The sequence below is a fragment of the Notamacropus eugenii genome, chromosome 1, assembly GCF_028372415.1.
Source record: "Notamacropus eugenii isolate mMacEug1 chromosome 1, mMacEug1.pri_v2, whole genome shotgun sequence".
In the NCBI taxonomy this organism is placed as follows: domain Eukaryota; kingdom Metazoa; phylum Chordata; class Mammalia; order Diprotodontia; family Macropodidae; genus Notamacropus; species Notamacropus eugenii.
In genome coordinates, this window is record NC_092872.1 from 350,506,806 (window position 1) to 350,530,941 (window position 24,136).

General features: G+C 42.3%; 1 protein-coding gene across 1 annotated transcript in view; it reads right to left on the reverse strand.

The window, feature by feature from the left end:
• AMN (amnion associated transmembrane protein) overlaps window positions 1-20,503 on the reverse strand; it is a 92,490-nt gene extending 71,987 nt beyond the window's left edge. The window contains exons 1-3 of the mRNA XM_072630159.1: window positions 20,387-20,503; window positions 4,878-4,996; window positions 3,451-3,495 (exon numbers count right to left, since the gene is read on the reverse strand). Coding sequence (XP_072486260.1) covers window positions 3,451-3,495; window positions 4,878-4,996; window positions 20,387-20,435 — 213 coding nt within the window. The 5' untranslated portion in view covers window positions 20,436-20,503. The remainder of the gene's footprint in view (window positions 1-3,450; window positions 3,496-4,877; window positions 4,997-20,386) is intronic.
• Window positions 20,504-24,136: the final 3,633 nt, after the last annotated feature.

The following is a 24,136-nucleotide window of genomic DNA, read 5'->3' on the forward strand; positions in this document are numbered from 1 at the left end:
CTTTGGCACTGTTTTTCTGTTTCAGGCTTACCCTTAGAAATAAAGACAGATAACGGCTCTGCCTATACTTCTCAAACCCTTACACACTTCCTCCGCGATCTAGGGATTCGACATGTTACAGGAATCCCCTACAATCCACAAGGCCAGGCCATAGTGGAAAGGGCCAATCTCACCTTGAAGGCGATCCTCGCTAAACAAAGAAGGGGAAAAGGTCGCCTAACACAATCAGAGCTTGATACAGCTGTGTATACGCACAATTTTTTGCATATCTCAAGAAATTCACATACTACTCCAGCTATGAGACATTTTGTGACTTTTCCAAGACAACCCCGCAAGGAAAGTAATACCCAGGCTGGATATAAAGACACATGGGCCATGGTAAAGGATATGGCCTCAGGGAAATGGAAAGGTCCGTATAAGATACTAATATGGGGTCCAGGGTATGTTTGTGTCTCCACAGAAAAAGGTGATGCGTGGATTCCCATTAGAAGGATCCATAAGTGGAAACCGAGGTCGGAGACGACGGAGACGCAGGAGGCGGAGACCCCGGAGAGCCCGGAGACCCCGGAGAAGGATCATACACCACCTGAGCCTGCTGCTGACAGCTTTAACCTTGCTGCCCAGAGAGGAGGCAGCACTCATCACAACCGCAGACACTGCTGCTGACAGCTTCCCATCTAGGCATCTCTATCCACCGGCTGAAGGAGGACTTTGATATCACAAACCTAGGACACTTGGGGGGGGAGGAGGTGACCAATTTTCCACCTGTATAGATCCATTTGCAAGATTAAGGGGGGTTGTGACGTGTAAGGCGCCTACACCACCTGCTTCTCTTAAAATATGCTTTGGGATTAGTTGATTGCACTTCCCCTGTTGTAACTCAGCCATTTAGTTTCATCTTTGTTTTATTTGATGCCTCCCTTTGTCAGTTGTGCTAGCTGAAGATTTCTGTGTGAATGAAGTCTTGTTGTAGGGTACTCATATGCTAAAGGCCTTCCTAATCCACTCAGCCTCCAGCCACTGTTTGCTCTAGAGCCAGGTGCGCTCCGCGCAAAACAAAGAAGGGGATATGTTGGGATTGGAAGCTCAAATCCGTGTGGATGGTCTCAGGCGGGTAAAAGTGGGACTTCTAAATCTTAGAGTCTTACGAGGCCCTCCATGGACAGCGGGGATTCGAGAAGGTCAGACTGAGCTAGCTCGGCTAGCTCGGGTATTTCCGCCTCTCCCCGGGAGATACGTGATGGGTGGAGTCTCCCTGCCCTCGAGGTCGTCCCGGATTGGAGCACACCTAGTTACCTAACAGCACGGTATTGAGATGCAAACTGTGCGGCTGAAGGTTAAGTAGGATTGAGGAAGCCTGAAAGCTCTCTTAGCACGTGTGGAGCCAAGAGGACAGTAGGCTCCGCTTCTCTCTTCTCTTCTCTCTCCCCTCCCCCTCTCTCCCCGCTTGTACTTCTATTTCCAAGCCCTTAAGATCCTAGCCTCCTTAGGAAATCTCCCCCTCTTCCTCCTAAGGAAGACCCCCCTGCACTTGTAACTAGACCCTGAAATAAAGCTCAACCCTTGTTCGACTCTGGAATGTCCTTTCTCTCATATGTGCATCCGGTTTTGGCCAGCCGAAGACCTCGGGAGGTGAGGTAAGAAAGACTGGGGTAGCCCACACAGGCCTCTAGGCCTGGCATAATGTAATGCATATAACACTATAAATAAAATGTGCATAATATAAAATGAACATAATATAATGTACATAAATATCAGTGTTACATGCCAATAAATATTGATTGATTATTGAATATTATGAAATTTGATTGGACAACAAATAAATACCATTAATGATAAATTTAAAAACCAGTTGGGGATGTCTGTTCAAAAGGATTTAAAAATCTATTGAGGATGTTTTGCTCAAGCAAACCAGTTGAAGCATGTTGATGGTGGAAGGCTGGGTAGACACCCTGGGAAGGATGTGTGGGAGAGCAGAGATAAGAGCTTGGGGTGAAAGGTGTGGATGAGCTGCAAGCTACACTCTGGTACAAGTGCCAACATCTGCGAAGTCACAGAGCCATGAAAGTGGTAAGAGAATTGTTTTCCAGTGTTCTCCTTCACACTCTAAATTCTAGCCAGACTGGATGATTTATCAGCTTCTGGACAATTCCATCCCCATCCATCTCTTAGCTGCTAATCACATCATTCCATCTGTCTCACACGCTGTGTGATGAGCTAGAACGCTCATCCCTCAGCTTCCATGGCTGCTGGTTCTCTGCTTTGAGGCTCAGCTAGTGTTCATGTTTGTCTTATAGCAATCCATACCCATTTCTTATCCTGTCAAGGATCCTGGCTCATAGATTTAGAGCTGGAAGTGACCTTCAAGGCTGTCTCATCAAATCTCATCAGCTGAAGTCCTGGCTGAGCGGTCTCCCTGCCCCTCCACCAGCAGGGAATCAGTCCAGGACAAGTCCTGGCCATCCTTAGCAAGGTGGCTAAGTGAGAACATACGGTGGGGAAGTAACTAGGTGGTGCAATAGAAAGATTACTGGGCCTGGAGTCAGAAAGACCTGAGTTCAAATCAGGCATGTTCTAGCTGTGACATCCTGGACAAGTCATTCGACTGCTTCTGTCTGCCCCAGTTTCCTTAACTGTAAAATGGGGATAATAATAGCACCTCCCTCCCATGGTTGTTGTGAGGATTAAATGAGATAATATTTGTAAAGTATTTAGCACAGTGGTTGGCACATTGGCAACACATTTCTATAGCCCTTTGAACTTTTTCTTTTCAACACAACAACTCTGTGAGAAAAGAAATGTAAGTATTCTCATTATTATTACTAAGTATAATCATTATGCCCATTTCATAGATGAAGAAACAGAGGCTTATGTAGTTCAAACCCAAAGTCACACAGATAATGTCAGAATGGTCTCTGGCAGCATGAGATATTGGAAAGTATTGTATTGAGAGTCAGAGTAGCTGGCTTTACTGCTCGCCCCTGCGTGACCTGGGAAAGTCACTTAATTCCTCTGAGCCTCAGTTCCTTTATTCATAAATGAAGGGGCTCAGCTCAAAGGTCCTGAAGGTTCTTTTCAGTTTTAAATCCGCGACCCTATGACATCAAATGCAGTGCGTCCTCCTCGACACATTATTGTTTCTCAGAAGAAATGCTCAGTGTGATAGAAGTTCAGAGGAGAGGGAGAGAGAGAGAGAGAGAGAGGGAGGGAGGGAGGGAGGGAAGAAGGAAGGGAGGGAGAGAGACAGAGAGAGAGACAGAAAGACAGAGGGGGGGGGAGAGAGAGAGAGATCAGAATCCATTTCAGAAACCAGGTTCCAACTCCCTCTGAGTCCTGAGGGTGCACCTAGCTGGAGTCTCAGCTGAGCAACTTCCCCCAGCCCATTCCACCAGCATCACATTAGCCCAGGAGAGGGTGCACTGGGCAGCCCTAGAAAAATGCAATACTTACTGCGCCTGTGAGAACATGAGTGCTCCCAACATATACAGAGACCATCTGAGGGAAGAAATGAAAAGTTTAAAAGGTTAGTATCATGGGGAGCTAAGGGGCTCAATGGATAGAGTACCCAGCCTGGAGTCTCCTGGAGTCTCCTGACTCAAATCTGACCTAAGATATTTCCTAGCCCAGTGACCCCGGGCAAATCACTTAACCTTGTTTGCCTCAGTTTCCTCATCTGTAAAATGAGCTAGAGAAGGAAATGGCAAACCACTCCAGTAATTTGGACAAGAAAACCCCAAATGGGGTAATGAAGAGTTGGACATGACTGAAACAAGTGAATAATATGTCTAAGGGGTAAAACAAGTTAGACTTCATGGTTATAAAGAAAGATGATATCAGAATTGTCATCTGGTCCAATCTATCCCTAAGCAGGAATCCCCTCTATAACATTCCCAACAAGTGGCCGTCCAGCCTCTGTTTGAAGACCCCCAGTGATGGAAACCCCATTCCATCCTCAAGAAGAAAATTCCTAATTGGACAGCACTGATTCTAATTAAGCTTTTTTCTCCATCTCATATTAAGCCAAAGTCTACCTCCCTGTCATGTGGTAGAATCACAGGTTTTGCTCACAAATTTAGACAACCTCTAACTAGTAGGTGCTTATAAAATGCCTGGTCAATTAAACCCAGTTTAACTGATGGACAATATCAAAAGCCTCAGAGAGGTCAAATAGAATGAGGATTTAGAGAAGACTGTGGATTTAGCAGTTACATGACCTTTGATAACCTTTGAGAAAGGAAACTTGGTAGAGTGGTGAAGTCAGAAGCAGATTGCAAGGGACTGACAAATGAGAGGGAGGTAAAGAAGCAGAGGCAGTTTCCCAGAACTGGATGGGACTTTAGAGGTCATCGAATCCAATCCACTCATTTTATAGATAAGGGAAGTAGACATGAGAGAAGTAAACTGATTTGTCTGAGGTCATATGGCTAAAAAGTGACAAAAACAGGATTTGAACTCAGGTTATCTGACTCCAAATCCAGTGCTCCTTCCATGATCAGTTTTGCCTTCTGTCTTTAAGTAAAACTAGTCTAATCCCTCATACCCATGATTGCTCTAGAAGACAAGAATCACCCCTCTCTTTTTTCTTCTCCAAATTAGATATCCCCATCTCTTTTAACAGTCCCTCCAAATTTCCAGTGTCCTCCTGACTTTATGACTGAGAGGAGTGAATTGGGAGAGAGGAACAAGGGTCAAAGATGGCTGAATAAAGTCATCTGACTTCTCTTCAGGACCATATAAAACCATCTAGTATCCTTTTCATGGTGCTTGGAGGTCAACTATCCCATTCCTTTCATTTATCTAGTTGATGAATCCATCTCACTTCTCTGTCTTGTTCTCTTTAAACAATCACAAGGAAGATTCCAGGAAATAGAGAGTACCTTGTTGCTGTCAAACAAGACAATGTCAGTCTCACTTGGAGTTCGATTTTTGTCCCAGTTGGAAGCATCTTCAAAATTGGTGCGTGGAATCCACTGCTTATACACAGCAACAGAAACCTCTGCCAGTAATTGAGGAAAGAAGAAAAGGGGAAAATGAAAGATTGAGTGGAACTTGAGAAGCCAGACAGGGAAGGCTTTTTTCTCTACACCTCTATCCCTTTTCAGTGGGTGCTCCTAGATCTAATTTCCAGGACCCTCCCATATACCACCAAAGAAGTACATCCTAGTATTTGACATAAATTATTTTTGTAACAATTCAAGGAAATTTCTAGAACTTGGGAATATTAGACCTGAGAGGAGCTGTAGAATCACAGACCATAGAGTATCAGGGCTGGACCTTAATAACTGAAGGTCAGAAGAGGAAAGAGATTTTTGCCCAAGGTCACACAGTAAAGGAAAAACCAGAACCAGAAACCAGATGATTGTATTTGAAACCAAGAGATTCAAGCCTTAGCTCTATCACTTCCTGCCCATGTGACCTCAGGCAATGACTTCAACTTTCCAGGGTTTGATTTTCTCACTTGTAACTGAGGGGGTTGGGCTAGGTGATCCCTTTCTAGCTCTAAATCCTACAAACCCAGGTGTCTTTTAGCAGCCCTTCCAAGTTTCCAGTCTCCGCTTGACTTTATGAGAAGTGGATTGGGAAAGAGAGACAAGGGTCAAGGGTGGGTGAATGGGTGAATAAAGTCATCTCCCTTCTCTTCAGGATCATATAAAACCATCTAGTACCCTTTTCATGGTGCTGGGAGGTAAATCACCCTACCCTTCTCATTTATCTAGATGAATCCATCTAACTCCTTTCTCTAAAACCCGGTGCATTCCCTCTAAACAGGCAAGGGCCAAGATTAATCAAAGGCCTCCTGGGAATATTAGGGACATACAGGCACATACAGAATGCAGCTGTATGGCATGGACAGGTTCTGCCATTGCTCTTGGCCTGAGAAGAAGCAAAGACCCCTGGGAAGGGCTGAGTTCTACCCACCCTGCAGGCAGGCAGGCAGGAAGTTGTAGCTGCTGCAGATCAGCTGCTAGGCCATAGAGAAATCGACCCTCTAAATTCAACAGCTTGACATAAGGGAAAGAGCCATGGACCAGAGGCCAAGTCCCCATATTCAACACTTTCTAGCTGTGTGACCGGAATCAAGCTACTAGCTCTCAGAGGCTCATTTGACTTTTTGTGAGACAGGAACAAAGGGTAAATTTCACGAGCTCCTTCACCAGACAGAGGCTTCATTTTCTAAACCATGAAATGTTATAGAAAACTCTGTTGTTACTGCTATTGACAACATTATCCTGTTAATCAGAAGCTCTCTGAGGCTTGCAGGAGGCACATTCTGTTTTTATTTATGCCCACATAAAAACCTCATCCCTGGGATTTCCTCATGCAAGGCAACCAGCAGCCCATGTTCTTTCTTTTAGTCTCCTGTCTCTCTTGGAAACCAAAACAGAATCAGAGGCTTTGTGGAGTCTGGGGAGCTGTGGGCGGATGGATGGGGGTGTGTGTTGATCTCAAGGAAGCTCATTGAGTTCAGTGAACTTGAACCAGGACTGTGGGGGAGTCTCCCTGAGGAGAACACAAACTGAGCTCATCTAGCCTGAGGGGAGAGGCAGGAACAGGGAAGTTTGACAAATTAAATTAAATTCAACAAATATCCCATTTCCCCTCCCTGGGTCTCAATTTTCTCCTTTGCAAAATCAGGAGGTTGGAATACATGGTCCCTAAGGACTCTTCCAGCTTTAAATTGTAGGCTCTTTGACCTGTGATCTAAATTCAATTTCCTTGGATAAATATTTCCTTTATATAAAGCCCCATCTGAAGTAAATAGAAAGTTGAATAAGACATGGATCTTCCCCTCAAGGCGATCACACCATAGTAAGGGAGTTACCAGACTAGTCAGTGTTGCCCAGGGCAGTTGGGAAAGTGGGAGAAGGGGCATAGCTTGTTTAGGATGTTTCTGAGGACTCATACCAGCCTTGCAGAGATGACCTGGCCACTTGGCCATGGACAACAGAGATCTCTCCCTCTACTGAATTCCTATAGCCTCCAGGTGGAATCACAGGATCTCAGAGTTAAGAGCGACCTTAAGGGGACCATCTCGGTCCAAACTCACAAGAAAAGAAGAATGTTCTCCCTAGCACAGGACCATCCAACTTCTGCCTGAAGACAGACCAAAGCAAGGACATGGGGTAATGGAAAGGGTATAGGATCAGAAGTCAGGAAACTTGGGTTCAAAATCTTGGCTCTGATACTTATCAGTTGTGTGACCACAGACAAGGTACTTCATATTCCAAATGAGATAACATAGATGTGAGGGGGAATTGCATTAGGTAGTAAAGTGTTCTAAGAACTAGTGTTCTCTTATTATCTTTGATCCATGGTTTCATCATCTGTGAAATGGGAACACTGAGCCCAGCCTACCTCACAGTAAGATAAGGAAAGAAGTAAGTAAATTTTAAAATGATCCATAAGTGAGTTTTTGTTATGCATCAACAAGCTTTTATTAAATGCTTGTGCTATGCTAGGTATATAGAGACAAAAATGTAACAGTCCTCTCCCTTCAGGAGCTTATAATCTGTCTATTTTGGGCTTGTTCCATTGATCTAAATTGAGAAACTGATTTCAGAACCAGGAAGTCCTGGGCTCAGGTTCCTTCCCTGACCCAAGCTGGTAATCCAACCCAAATCACTCAATCTCTTAGTGTCCCAAGCACCTCTATAAAATGAATACATAAACCAGCTGTCAATATGAATTAGTGGAAAGAATTTTCTCACTAGACATTTCTTTTACCAGTGAAATAATTGATCCAGCACAAAATTAAGTACAATCATACATGTTAACATCTTTCCTATCTCATTTCCAATTTCTCATCTATGCGTTTCCACAATGTATTAATAAGCCCCAGAGAAAGGCTTCCCACCTGTTGCATGGATCTTTATGTAAGATTTATGAGAGGGCATGGCAAGAATCACAATGAATGACAAAAAGTTGTGGAAAGGTGGTGACCAGCACTGGGGAAGGGAGTAACCCCACTGTTGGATTCATGGACATATAGAAGGTGTGAATGTTGTACTCCTATCCAACTTTTTGGAGACAGAAGCCCTGAGACTGAGCTCCCAGTAGGTGTTCAGTACAGGCTTATAGATATGACGATTCAACCAAAGTCATAATTCCAGACCAAGAGTTGGGCATGTGGACACACTTATTTATATTTACATGTATTTATATGTTTATATACATACACATATGGGTATAGATGATAAATATATAGAGCACTAGGTTATATAAAGCTATATAGATAAGCTGTGTATAGATAGGTTACATATAGATGGAGAGATGCTGGTGTTGTCATTTTTCAGTTGTATCTGACTCTTCATGACCTCATTTGGGGTTTTCTTGGCAAAAATGCTGAAGCGGTTTGCTATTTCCTTCTCCAGCTCATTTTCCAGATGAAGAAACTGAGGCAAACAGGGTTAAGTATTGCCCAGGGTCACACAGCCAGTAAGTGTCTGAAATCAGATTTGAACTCAAGAAGGTGAATCTTTCTGACTGTAAGCCAGAACTTACAGTACTGGTACTCTATACACTGTACCACTGAACTGTCCCAGATAGGAAAATAGAGATGCATAAAATAGAGCTATATGAGAGAGAGAGAGAGAGAGAGAGAGAGAAAGAGAGAGAGAGAGAGAGAGGATACTATCCCTTTTGTATGTGGACATCAAAAGAGGTGAAAAAAAAATTTGTGATGTCTGTAAAGAATGCTGATAAAACCAACCTGAGAAGAAACAGTCCCTCAGATATAAATTCTTGAGGACACAAACTGTTCTGAGCACAGAGATAAAATGTTCCTCAGATAAACGTGCTGAGAGAATTTGTCTGAAGGCAGAGCTCTGGCTCAGCTAACGATAGCTGCAATGCATTGTGGTTTATCAATTCTTTCACTTATGACTGGTTTTAGTTTTGAAGGACATAGCTCATCAACTATGAATTGAATATGGGGAACATGGGGTGATTTTATGAGTACTGGGGCTATCCTGAAAGAAAAATATATTTTTTGAGTTTTACATAAGTTAGAGATGATTTGCTGCTTATGAGGCCTTTATTTGAGGCATTAGAAGAGGTAGGTTGGTAGGAAGGAAGGCTAGTAGGTAGGAAGGGATAAATGGCCAGATGAGGATAGAATCAGGAGAGAAAACTGAGAACAGAAGATGGATTTTAATGTGTGTAAGGTGGATTTTTGTTAGTCTTCCTTAGAGTTTAGTTTCCCAGGATCTATGGCCATAACAATCTCTGTTTCCCAGGTTCATGACTTATTAACATCTCCACCACCCTGGAGCTGCATTACGTAATGATAAATAATATTTATTTGTGCTTAAATTGTAAATATACACTGTGACTGTACAGTGAGATAGAACAGTGAGATGATGTAAACTTGTGAGCCTATCTGTATAGCAAGATGTCCTCTTTGTCTGTTGCCCTATACAGCAAGTGGCTGTTGGTGAGTGAGTGGGGAACCCTTAGGGTTGAATGCACAAGCTGGAATGCTGTGCTTGCCTTGATCAGCCCCCATAAAGGATTGGGGAAAATCTGTGTTTGCCTCAACTGGTTCCACCTTGAGGGGATTTAGGACGAGGCATATGTTGCATCTGTCTCCATTGACCCCAGTGAGATGTAGGGGTAGCTTCTCCCCCTTCACACCGGCCCCTGAGAGAAGGATGATTAGGGAATGCTTTAGGAGTTGGTGTTCCCATTATCAGCAACCCCTTTGAGAATAGACTAGAATAAAGTAAGATTATTAACCCCCCTGAAGCTGTCTTCCTACCTGACCAGATCAAGAATGAACCTGTGCTAGCAGCCCTCCTGTGTATTTACCTGTCATACAAGAAGGAATCAGGACAGAAGACACAAAAAGCAATGGAAAAAGCTACTTACAGAAGTTGCTAGGAGCTGAGTTTACAGATAGCCTCTGTAGCTAATCTGGGTGTTGTGTTATAACAGAATAGAGGCACTGCTTTGCCAAGAGCTGACTGGATGCAAAAAGGGTAAACTCAATTGAGAGAACTGACTGAAGCCAGATAGGTTACAGCTGCTAGAATCTGATGAATAGAAAGCAGAATTCTTTGCTTTTTGAAGAGCTATCTGGGCTCATTGCCCTGTAGCACCATCTAAAGCCTGATAAGGGGGGAAACCTCTCATGGATGCCTGTGGTGTTCTTTATTGCCTTCTATAAGCTTGAGAGGGGGAAGAAGAAGAGGAAAGATAGGTTGTGTAGCTATTTTGAGTGATGCTGATGCATTTTGCCAAAAGAACACAACACTTTCCCAGCACCTTGCCAAGAGGGTGGGTGTGCGCTAAAAGAGCTTCAGTGGCATGGTAACGGCAGAATAATGACGTCCAGCAGGAGAACTGGGAGGTCCACAAGGAGAGCAGAGGGCAGAGAAGCATTTTTGCCCAGCAGATGACACGTACATACTGTTTTCTAAAGAGAACAAGGGCATCTAGGCCTGTTGTCTCAAGTCATGGGTTGTTTCAGACACAGGAATGTCCCATTCCTGTTCATGTGCCTCCCTGCTAGATTTTTGTGTGTGCCACCCAATGTCCCTCGTAGACACTGTATACATAGAAGAATATGATCCAGGTTTATAGGTAGGCTGCTATGTTAATTTTATTCATGATTTTGCCTTCTTTCTAGTAAATTTTATGATTATTTCCGATATTTCTTTCTTTTGAATGTTATGGTTATTTTTGCATTTGCTTTCTCCATTTTAAACATTTCATGTTTAAGAGTCAATGAGGTTCTGAATGAAGAGAGATAAATAAACACTCTACAGTGTGTAGGTGGAGGTCAATAGATCTACATCACACACGTTTGAGGACTTTTTCAGTCTATCAATCAGTTGTGCTTATTTTTTCCTCTTTAAAAAAATAGTATTTCTTATATGGTCTAGCTTTCTGGGAGGGGGACGGGGAAGAATGCTGGGAATAATTATGAAGAAATAGAAGACATTAAGTTTTTTTAAAAAAAAAGAATTAATTCAAACAACTGATTTTGTGTCAATGGGAAACATACTAGTGGGGACTCAGGCGCTACAGGGGTGAGTAGTAAGACCCACTATGATCCTAAGAGACTTGAATAGCAGAAGTGTGACCATGGCCATGGCTGACCCTCCCTCCCATGTGAGCTCCACAAGAAAACAAAAGAAACCTAGACCTGCCAACTTGAGGGCAGGTTGGGGAAAGTGAGCCAGGAGGGGAGGGGAGGGGGGGACTGGATGTCCCAGGACATGTGACACCTAGGATAGATATAGGTGTGTACACACACACACACACACACACACACACCCCATTATAGCTACCTGCCCTGATAAGGAAAGTAAGAGCCACTAGGAATCCAAGAACTTCCTTCTGCCAAACACTTCTATATCTTTTGCCTCCCACCTTCCCTGACTGACTTCTTATCCTGCTCCCCCCACTCAGCACTCCTAATCTTCACTTCTTGTTAGTGAGCAAATACATGGCCCAAAGTTGGAAAGGAGAAAACAAAGAATGTCAGAGTTGAAAGAAACCTTAGAGACCATAGAATTTTAGAATTTAGTGCTAGAGAGGATCTTAATGATCAGCTAGTTCAGAAATATCAAACACACTGTCCCCTCCTCCCCCAGCATGAAAAGTACAAATATTTAACCAAAATAAGTAAAAATACAATGTGATATTGTATACTATATTATACACTGTATACATTATATTATTACATTTATATAGTTATTACATATTATACATAATTATATATAATAAATATACCATCATGTATATTACATATTATATGTAATTACATACATGTATATTACAGATTATGTTATATTATTATATGGTATACATTATATAGCACATGTACATCATATATACTATATTTAGTGTATTATACATTATATACATGATATATTACATTTGTTACATGCATTATATTTTAAAACCAAGTCACTATTCAGTTCACAGGGATCCTTTTGTGCATACCAGTGACCTAGTCTCAATTTGAGTTAGATACCAGTGATCTCATTCAACCCTCTTATTTTCCAGAGAAGAAACCTAAAATTCAAAGAGGGTTTCTTGCCTAAAGTCACACAGATAGTAAGTCCCAGAGGCAGACCTGGAACCCCAAGTGCTTTGACTCCTAATCTAGTCCTTTTTCCATCACAACAGCCCCTTCTTTCTATAAAGGAGTGAACTAAAAAAAGCTCAGAGGGAAGGAAGGGTTCTACAGAGAGTTAATTGGAGAGGAGGTCTTGAACTAAGGTCTCCTAACACTCCATCAGCCACTCTTGCCACTAGACAAGGAAGGAGGAGCCAGGAGACCCAGATAACTGAAAGCAGGGCTGAATTTCTTTCCACGTGATGCATGAGCTATGCATTCCAGGAGATGAGTGGGAAGGGTGAACTATCAGTTGAGTAAAATGTGTTTTTGTATTTTTTTTTTCTTTTTGGCTTCCAAATCCTCCTAGAGAGGGTTCCAGGGACAAATGAATAATGAGAATCAAAGCTCACATTTCTATTTGCTCTTTAAGGTTTTCCTTAATGTGATTCAGCAAATGAGTCATGTTATTATTCCCATTTCATAGATGAGGAAACTGAGTCCCAGAGCTATGAGATGTCCGGCTTATGATCGCATAGCTAATAAGTTTTAGAGCCAAAATTTAAACCCAAGTCTCTTGACTCCAAGTTAAGTGGCAGAGTGATACAAGGGAAAAAGCAATGTTTCTGAAGTCAGAGCATCTGGGTCCAAATCTCACCTCTGAGACCTTGGGCTAATTGGGATTTAATCTCCCTGGGTTTCCAGTCCTCTTCTGTAAAATGAAGGGATAGAACTAAACGTCCTTTGAGGTCGCCGATCCAGCTTCAGAAAAATACTGTGTGACTCTGAGCAAGAGCTGTCTGCCTCATTTCCCTCATCTGTAAAATAGGGATAATAATAGAACCTATCTCCCGGGGTTATTGGGAGGACAAAATGGTTAATAATTTATTTGTAAATCATTAAAATATTCAAGAATTTCGTAAACTTTCAAGTGCCATATAAATACCAGCTACTCTAATTGCTATTAGGAGTGTTATCTCCTCCATTCCCCCACTCACCTGATGTAGCTGCCAAAACTGTAAATCCTTGACATAAATAGAAAAGTTCTCAGTGGAACATAAGTTCAAATCCCACCCACCCAGCCCTGCTGTTTCGAAACGTTTCCTGCTCTCCCCACTTCACCATCCGGTGGGGGGAGGGGAGGAAGTCCAAAATGGGAGAGGTAGGAAGAGACTTTCCAGGACCCCACAGGATATGAATTCCATCCGAGGGTCTGGCCTGCTGCCTGCCCCTCCCTCCATCTCCCTCCTTCCCTCCTCCTTTTCCTTTTTCCTTTCCTTGTTTCTTCCTCATCCTCTCCGCCCCACCCCCCAGCCATCCTTCAGTGATTTGCACCAACCCCTCTCCCAGCTCTGCCACCAAGAAAGATGATGCTAGGTCCAGCCTCACACATGCATATGTAACAAGAGAAGTTGGAGTCTCGCTTCAGGAATCATTTCCTGCTTCAATAAACAGCTAAATGCAAACATAGAGGTTCAGAGTTGCTGCAGCAGCAGACATGGTCTCAGCTTCATTTCAGCAAAGACTCTTCACCTCTTTTGCAACTCAAACCTTTACCCAGCTGGCATCTTGTATCCCTCACCCCAATCCCTGCCTCAGTTCATGCTCTTGGAAAGGAACCAGGGTACAGTAATGTGGACCAAAGGTGGAGAGCAAAAGCTCCCAAATGTCAGCATGGGGAGGAACCTTAAGACCATGAAGTTATGGGATCATTGAATTTACAGCCGGAAAGGACCTTGGAGACTCAGAAGCTAAGGCCCACAGAGTCACCCGGCTAGTTATTGGCAGAGATGGGACTTCAATCAAAGCCAGACTTTCTGACTCTTGGCCCTGTATTTTCGCAGCACATACACCTCTGCTCCCCTCATTCCATTTCCTCCTCCTATCTCTGAACAGGCGAGGGACAACTTAATGAATTCTGCAGTGAGAATTCTAGAGGGCAGGATGTCTGTGCTAAAATAGGGGGACAGGCAAGCTCAAAGTAAAACTAAAAAAGGCCTTAAGATCAGACAACAGAGAAAGTCATAACTAAGGAGATCTAGCCTACTATTCTAGCTTAAATCTTTTGTTTTACAGATAACCTGCCATCAAGGAATAGGAGCAACTTTCCCAAGGTCAGTCAAGCAATCACAAGCATTTATTAAGTACCTACTATGTGCCAGGCACTATATTAGTCACTGGGGATACAAGGACAAAAGAACCAATCCCTGCTCTATCCAGGAGACAGCATGTACAGATAAAAGTATATGCAAAATAGAAACAAAGTCATTTGAGGGGAAGGTCAGCTAGGTGGTGCAGTGAATAAAGCGCTGGGCCTGGAAGCAGAAAGATTTGAGTTCAAATTTAGCCGCAGACACTTAGTACCTGTATAACTCTGGGCAAGTCTCTTAACACTGTTTACCTCAATTTCCTCATCTGTAAAATGAACTGGAGAAGGAAATAGTAAACCACTCTGGTATCTCTGCAAGAAAACCCCAAAAGGGGTCTCAAAGAGTTGGATATGACTGAAAATGACTGGATAATAACAAAAATTTGAGGGGGTAAAGGAAGAATCGAGAAAGACCTGACACTTGAACTGAATTTTGAAGGAAACCAGGGATCCCAAGAGGGGGAGTTGAGAAGGGAGTGCATTCCAGACATGGGCGACAGCATGAGCAAAAGCCCAGAGACCAGATTTTGAATGTTGTGTATAAGGAACAAGAAAGACAGTTTATCTGGACCAAAGAGTATATGAAGAGGATTAATGTGTGTTAAAGGTGGAGAAGAACTTTAAGTACCTAACAGAGGGGCTTGTGTTTGAGATTATAGGTAACAGAGAGCCACTGAAGTTTATTGAGAGGGTGAGTGACATGGTCAGACCTATGCTTTAAGAAATACTGTGTTGCCAGCTATGTGGAGGATTTATTAAAGAGGAGGGAGAATGGAGGTAGGGAGACCCGATAGGAGGCTATTGCAATACACAGGTCACAAAGTGACTTCACATCTACTTAGGTTCATTTTATTCTTATAGAAACCTTGAAAAGTAATAAGAGCAGAAAATTTCACAGAGAGATTTAGTAACTTGCCCAGTCAAACAGCAGGTCAGAGACAAAATTAAGACTCCAAGCCAGGTCTTTAAAGGTCTAGCCCAGTTCTCTCAATTTTTTTTCCATTTCACAACCTCCTGAAGGCTTTCAAGAGGTTCTTAATAATTTTAACAAATGTAACTCTTGTCAAAGACACCTACATAACATGAACATTGTATAAGTATTTTTTCACTTCTGACTCAGTGTTCCAACTGATCTAATGAGGAAGCTTACTCTCTGCCACCCCCAAAGGCTCATGGCTCTGTTCCTCCTAGCTGTTTGGGGAAGCAACCTCAGGTCATCTGAATAGCCTCCTCCTTGCTCCCCCTTGCCCAGATACCCCAGAGGGAGTTGCAATAGGCTGAGAAGCAACGAGGGAGAAATATTGGAATGTTTTTCTGTGCTTCTAGAAGGTGCTGGTGTAGGCTGGATATGGACCAGTTAGGTGCTGGAGAGAGGACATCAGACTCCAAGAATTAACCCTGAACTCAGAACTGGGGGTGGGGTGGGGTTTAGATGTGGGACATCTTGGTATGAAAAAAAAACCTTTCAGAAATTCAGAGAAGCATGGGAAGATTTATATGAATGGATGCAGAGTAAAGTGAGCAGAACCAGGAAAATAATGTAAATAACGAGCATAGTAATGTAAACTAGAATAACCCAAATTCAACTGAACACTATGGAATTATGACGATCAAGCTTGGGATGAGAAAAATGTGCTTCCCTCCCTTCTTGGCAGAATTGAGTGACTGGGTTTGAAACGTGTCTACCCTCAAACTACCCATTTAACATTTTTGTTACAATGATTCACTGGGTAGTGATTTATTCAGAAATGAAGGTGCTATAAGAAAAAAAATCAATTGAATTTTTAAAAATTTAAAGAGAAATGTCTTTAGAAATGATACCTGGAACAGTTTTTGAACTATGATACAAATCAACGACCATGGGATTCTGAAGCCAAAGAGCTAGTCTCCTAGGAAGGGGAATGACTGCCATCTTCTGGGAGATGAGAAGAATTGCAGGAGGTATGAGCCACAGCCCTTGAAAAACAGGACAGTGGAGGCTGGGATGAGAGCCAGCCACCAGTGACATATATCAGCTGAGGACTACTGGGGAGGGGGGAAGTGAAGGGGTGGGGTATGTGTGCCACAGAAGCAGCCAACTGTAAGTCGGTGGTGTTCAACTCAATTAGAAACCTGCATCCCTGTAGGCTGCGTCTTGACTTAGAAAACCACAAATTAATACTATCTATGTTGCATTGTATTTTTATTATTTTGCCAAACATATCCCGATGGTTGGCTCTACTTAAGAGTTTAGGTGGCTGTAGCTGCAGGGTATGATTTTGATACTTCTATACTTTGATACTTCTACTTCTTTGATAAGTGATTGAAGCAGGTATTGTCATTTTCTAGGGACTATGACCTGAGCACTTTGTTTTCCTTAAAGCCTTGTGAATTCAGATCCTTGTAAAGTGAGTTGGTGATCAGACCCTGGGGAGGTATCAAATACTGAAGGGCCTATATTATCCGCATGGGGGTAACAAGATAGACAACCAGGTCTTCAGAGTATACTCAGGCTCATTCTGTCAGGAAGGAGACAAAAGAGAGAAGGGGAAGAAGCCTGAGTTAAACACCTACTATGTGTACTAAGTGCCTTACAAGTATTATCTCATTTGATTCTTACAACTACAATCTCATGTTACAATGGAGGAAACTGAAACAGACAGGTCAAGTGACTTGTCCAGGGTTCCACAGCTATAGGTATCTAAGGTTGTATTTGCCCTCAGGTCTTCCTGACTCTAGGCCCAGAACTCTATCCACTGCACTATTTAGCTTCAACAAGAGATACCTAAAAAAAATTTTCTAATCAGTAGAGTTGTCCAAAAGTATAATGAGCTGTCTTGGTGAGGTAGTAAGCTTTTCAAAATAGAAATTATCAAGCAGAAGCAGTCTAGTCACTTGTCAGAAAGTTATAGTGAAGATTCCTTCTCATGTAGAAGTTGAAGTTCTCTCTAACTGTGAAAATATGTAGAAGAGGCCCAAAGATCATGTGTGAAGGGGCCTTTAAGCCGTTTCACACCTCAGCCATTGGGTCCTTGGGCAGCAGCGAACCTGTGTTAAAGATATACCTTTGTCACAGCGACTCCTTTTCCAATAAGGTTTACTTCATCCATCGATCAAAGCCATCGCAGATCTGAACCTTAGCATACTAAAGGTACAAGGTGGTGAGAGGGGTGGGTTACTTTCCCAGGGACTCAGATATTGGAACAAATGCAGAGTAGCTCCTGGAATGGGATTTCAGTCCAGCCCCTGAGGCTCTGTCTTTCCTTTCATCTCTGTCTTGTTTTCCTCCTGGGATCTCAGAACCTGGACTTCTGATACTCAGATATCATGGGCATATGGAGGGTTGGAGACTCAGCTGGTCATTCCCCCATGTGGCGCTGGTAGTCCCTGCTCCGTTCCCCTCTTCTCATTCCTGGAACATCAGCTGAGGTGAAAATCCTCTCTTCCTTTTATTTCTGCATGTCTTCTCATTCCTCTCCCCATCCCGATCGGCCCCAGTCTTCCATAGTTCATATTCTCCTTTGCCCTCCTATTAATGTTTACCTTTCAGTCTCTTCACATTATCCATCTCTTTGCACTAATGAAAACCTGGTTCTCCCCATAAGACACCACACTTTGAACCATCATCTTTAGTACTCCTTCCTACACACCCCTGAAGTACTAGGCTGGGAAGAGAAGTGAGACACATTTTTTGTTCCTCAGTCCCACTTCCAGACTGTTGTTTGGTCTTTATTTTTTGGCAATTTCTCTTCCTTTGAAGAGTTCAAAGCTCCCTTTCCTGGAAGTCTGGGCTCTTGAATAGTTCCCAGACCTACCACACCATCTTCGTGCCAAGCTGTTGGTATGCATCCCTCCTTCCCTTTTCGGCTCTGTCTCTGAGAATAGTAATCATGTTAACAGCCATTTCTGGAAAGGAAGTGTCAATCAATTGCCTTATGACTCCAATCTGTGTTCCCTCGGACTTCCCTTCCTCTGACTATCCCTCTCTGGGCACCTCTCCCTTCCTTATTAGAATATAGGCTCCTTGAGGGATTATATTCTGTACTTCATGTTTGCATTTGTATCCCCAGGGCTTCGTACAATGCCTGGCACACAGTAAGCATTTAATTAATGCTTTTACAATTGCATTCATTTATTAATTTGAATTTCACTTGATCCACATTTGTCACCTGGTCCAATTCTTTGTCCCAGTCACCTACTCACTCTCTTTACTTTCTCAAAGAGTTCATTACCTGCCACCTTGGGCACTTCAACATACAAATTCATATCCCCTTGAACATCCTGGATTTTCAGTTCATCAGCCTCCTAAAATCCAAAGTCCTCCATATTAATACAACCACAGTACAGATAGAGAACCTGTAATTCTTCCCTCTCTGTAGACCAGAACTCAAAATTTCCTCTCTGACCAAAAACGCCTATCTTTAAATCTCTCCCTCTAACTCCTCCTAACCCAATTCTTTATCTTCACCATGACCTCTAGTCTCTCCGTTCTGCCCTTTATTCCCAGCCCATTACCTTTTCTCTAATCTCAATTCCTTCACTTTGTTTAACTAGTTCAACTCTCCACTACAAGCTCTCCTTGAATCCCTCCCCCACACCAGTCTTACTAACCCCGCTCTAGGCAGCCTCCAACCCTGTACCACTCTCACCATCTGCTTTCTCTGTTCCCATTCATGGGCTACTAAGTGCTCCTGGAAAAAGTCATGCAACTGGGTTCACTATAAAGTTATATTACTTAACCACAGCTGAATCCTCAGTGCTACATGGCAAGTCTTTCATCCTTTCCAAATTGACTTTCAAAAATTCACTTTTAAAAATTAGTGCAAATTCACCTTCTCTCCCTTCCACCTCTCCCACAATAGAGAAAGAAAGAAAAACAATTCCTCTGTTACAAACACCTACAGTCAAGCAAAACAAATTCCTGCATTAACTACATCCAAAAAAATGTCTCAATTAGTCCCCCTCCTTTCTGTCAAGACCTGGGAAATGTGTTTCATCATGATTTGAGTCTTTCAATTGTTTGTTTTTTACAATTTGTTGTTTTAGTCATCATTTCTTTATTTATTAGTGATTTAGAATATATTTTCTTTCATGTGGCTATTGATAGCTTGGTTTTCTTTTTTTGAAAACTGCCATTCATAGTCTTTGATTTTACTAATCAAAAAATGACTCCCATTCTCATAAATTTGAGTGAGCTCCTTATCTATATCACAGAAATGAGATCTTTATTAGAGAAACTTGCTGAAAAGATTTTTTTCCCCATTTACCTCCTTCTCTTCTAATGTTAGCCACATTGGTTTTGTTTGTACAAAAACTTCTTATGTTATGTGCCCACGCTTGTCCATTTTACCTTTTGTGATCCCTTTTATCTTGAAACCTTTCTTTATCATTAAATCTAACAGGTATTTTATTCCTTGCTCCTCTGATTTGTTTATGGTGTCACCTTTTAAGTCTAAGTCATGTTGCCTATCTTGGTATATGGTATACGATGTTAGGCCTACTTTCTCTCTCCCTCTCTTGAAATTACTTTTCGTGTACTTTGTATTTGCTTATCTGTGTTCATCTTATGTCTTCCTTGCTCCTGGAGGATAAGGACTCTGCTTAATAAATTGTGGGGTGAATTGAACTGCATGGTCTAAACCAGGGCTTTAGTTCTTTTCTGTGAAGTTTGGATTCAAAGGGCCACACTTAAGGACCTACAGGACCACACATGCCCTCAAGACCCCAGGTTCCCCACCCCTGGTCTAAACCTCTTCCCCATTTTTCCTACTCCCCCTATTGTACAGATGAGGAAAGTGAATCTCAGTGGCAGGAGGAGACTTGTCTAAGGTCATACAACTACAGATCCAGAATTTGAACCCATGTTCCCTGACTCTGAGACTAGTAATCTTGTCACTGTGTCACAGGGATCAAGAGAAAAATACTTTATATACCTTAAAATACTATAGGAATGGGAGTTATCATTAGCCTTATTTGAAAACCTAGCATGTCTCTAATCTGGGAGGTCTATAGCTTTCTTCCATGCAGCTCATCCACCACCCTCATCAAATTATTTGCAGCTGTGTGACTCCAACCTCCATAACCCAGCTCAGTCCTCCCAGCCCCCATCTCTTGCATTTAGGAAATTCTGCCCAGACCCAGAGCCTTCTGGCCTTTAATCTCATGTTTTCTGAGTCCCAGCCCAATCAACCTACCGCAGAACAGGAGGCAGAGAAGAATGACGGGGAGATGCCAGCCTTCCATTGCCCACCTCTCAGGTACCAGAGGCTGTTTCCTGCTCCTGTGAGCCTTCTCAGACTTTGGACTTCTCTGGTTTCTCTGGCCCATGTGATCTGACCCAGGGAACACCTTGAGGAGATTCTCAGCCAGTTACACATTGACAAGTCCATGCCTCACCCCAGCTAGGAGAACTACCTCCTTCTACCCTCATTCCCACTGAGTCTATCTTGGCTCCTGCCCAGAAGGAAGACCTGGGAGGTGGAAAGACCTGAATTCAAATGCTGCTTCTTCTATTAACTGTCTCTGAGACCTTAAATCTCTTGACCTCTGGTGCTTCTACAACACTCTCTGAGGCCATAAGTTCCAGAGTAGGTGCCAAAGACCCTAAATTCCTCACTGGAGGCTCACTCCATTGATGAAATGGTAATGAAGATGAGGATAATAATTAACACATTTGCATGGTGCTTTAAGGTTTGTGAAACACTTTACATATATTATCTCATTTGACCTTCACAACAGCTCTGGGAGGGAAGTGGTATTATCTCCGTTTTACAGATGAGAAAATTGAGGCCCACAGAGATGAAATGATTTGCCCTGGGGTCACACAGGTAAAAAGTGTCTAAGGTAGGATTTGAACTGAAGTCTTCCTGACCTCAGGCAAAGTGCTCTAGCTACCATACCACCCAACTATGTCTGAAATCCCAGCTCAGGCCCAAAGTTCCAAAAGAACAGTTACGTTAGCAGCAGTACCAACAACCCCTTGCATTTATAGAGAACGTTCACATCCATTCTCTGAACCAGTCCTCATTATTTTGCCAACCAGGCAACAGTAATTAGTACTATTTACTCCTCACACACATGAATCTTTGATTATATGGCTCGTTGTTTGGCCAAAGTGTGGTAGAAAAAATACTGGATTTGGTGTCAGGAAACCAGGGTTCAAATCCCAGTCCTGCTACTTACTACCTACAGGAGCTTAGACAAGTTACTTTCCTCTGGGAGCTTTGGTGTTCTCATCTGGGAAATGGGACTATAATACTTGCATTACTTCACAAATCATGAGGAAAGTGCTCTGGAAACTTCAGAGTGCTATAGAAATGTGTACTGTCATTACTAAATACCAAACACCATCATTTAAGAGAAGAGAAAAAGGAGGCCCGCAGACAGGGGATTTGCCCAGAGTCATACAATCAGTTAGTGGCAGAGACAGGCTTAGAACCCAGGTGTCCTGGTTCAAGTTGAAGGCCTTTCCTCTATCTCAGTCTTTTCTCTACCTCGCTTACCTCCTGATGATGATTGGTGCTCAGTGTATCTGATGCTTTGTGACCCCATTTGGGGTTTTCTTGGCAGAGATACCGGAGTGGTTTGCTTTTTCCTTCTCCAGTTCGTTTTACAGATAAGGAAACAGAAGCAAACAGGGTGAAGTGACTTACCCAAGGTCACACAGCTTGTGAGCGACTGAGGCCAGATTTGAACTCAGAGTATTATTAGAGGAGAGAAGGGGGCTTCACCATGAGATTTTATACTGGTAATATCAACAAGCCTTGGTGACAGATTCAATACAGAGAGGTGAAAGAGAGTCAGGGGTCCTTATTTATAAAATAACGATAATTCCTGTAATATCTATCTAATAGGAGGGTTGTTGTGGGGAAAGTGCTTTGTAAACCAAAAAGTAGCTTACGTATGAATTTACTATTAGTAGTAATCCTAAATGAGTAGGTTAATTTGGCCTGAAAAGGAAAAGGTGATACAAAAACAGTCAAGATCCCAATTCAAAATGTAGCAGCTAATGAAAGTAGTGGGAGAACTTATTTGCTGAAACCAGACACAACGCAGAAATGCTTGACAAGCTGAAAATGTGGGAAGGGGCATTACATCTCCCCAGCCTGATAAATTCAGTCAGCCCAGACCTATGTAGGCGGAACTGCTTTATAATTAAAAAGAGGCCATTCTGAGCATTGCCTGTGTTAGACTGTGTTTGTCTCCCCTTCCTGCCTCTCCAGGGAGAGTTGGAAGTAAACAGTGACTTTGGAGTCAGACAACCTGGATACAAAAGCTCCTCTTATTACTTACTACCTGTGTGACCTGGGATAAATCGCTTAACTTCTCAGGGGTTCAGTTTTCTTATTTGTTAAATGAGGGGGTTGGACGAGATGATCTCCCTGAGGTCCCTTCCAGGGCTAAGCAAGGATGTGATCTTCTGAATTAGCAGTGCTAATTGAAGGTTGAGTCTTTAAGAAAGCAGTGGAAAGAAACAGTTCTGTGATTTAGGCATTCTCTGAGCACCTCAATTCCCACTGAATAGAGCTGCTAAAGACTGTAGGAACAGAGCTTAAAAATACGTTCTTACTGTTCTCTCTGATTCTTTGGTAGCTCTTCTCAGAATGTAAAATTGAAGGAAACAATTTTGACTGACTGGGGGGCTTTTAGCCCATCTAGGTTCCTATCTTAGAGTCATCATTCACATAACGCAGAGGGCCAGACTAGACCATCTCTAAGGTCTCCTTGGGCTCTTAAAATTCTAAGATTAAATCATGATATAGTTTATTATAATTGTAATGGTCTAATGTGAAATTCTGCTTTTTTGTGCTAAACATTCAAAGCTATCGACCTTAAGCTTAGGAACAATTTTTCATCAAAAGCCCAATGAACACTTGTCAGATGCTATCAAGATCATTCCTGTTTGAGTGGAGTTTGGACCAGATGCCTCTGACATTCCCTTCAGGTCGGAGATTCTAGGTGGAAGGGGAATCAGATTTACTCTGTGAGACTCAGGAAAGTAGAATTAAGAGCGATGAATGAAAATTAGAAGCAACTAGATAATGTGGTAGATAGCATGGAGGCTTAGAGTCAGGAAGAGCTGAGATAGTTGTTAGATGTGTGACTCTTGGCAAGTAAGTCACTTAACTTATGTCTGCCTCAGTTTCCTCAACTGAAAATTTGAATCACAATAGCCCTTACCTCCCTGGATTATTGCAAGAACCAAATGAAATAATATTTCTGAAGCTTGACACAGTTCCTGGCATGCAGTAGGCTGCATGTAAATGCAAAATAGAATTATTGCTAATATTAAGCTACCTGGGTATAGATTTAGGCTCAATAGAAGAAAACAAGGTTGTTCTTGACGACAAAAGGGATGCAATGTAATATGGTGAGTGAGCCTCTCATCACCTGGAGTATTAAACTTCAAAAATTTTTTCATGTAATTTTTTTTTATCCTGAGTTTAACAAACATCAAACAAAAGGAATATTTTCATATGCACTATAGAATAGGAGAGGATTATAATGCAACTGCAAACCTCTATTATGTAAAGTTTGCTTTTCAAGCATATAATAAATCCAAAATGTAACTTTCAAAATTATCCTACTTATCTGTAATCTCTTCTAGCTCTCCTTATGTTTTCTTCTCTTTTTTTTGGTAAAGTAGGGGAAAACTATCCCTAATACTCCTCTCCTTCTTCCTTCCTTTCAAATGAAAAGAAAAAGAAAAAAAAGCCTTTGTAACAAAATTTCATGGTCAATCAAAATATAAGCCTGCATTGGCCATGGCCCCCAATATGACTCATTCTGGTCTACTTGTCCCCATTGGTATTCTGGAATCATGATTACCTATTTCATTTATCAGAGCCCTTAATCTTTTCAAATTCTGTTTTTCTTTACAAGGTTGTTGTTATTGTATATGTAAAATCCCTTTGGAAGTTGCCCTGAAAACCAGCCTTGTGCTA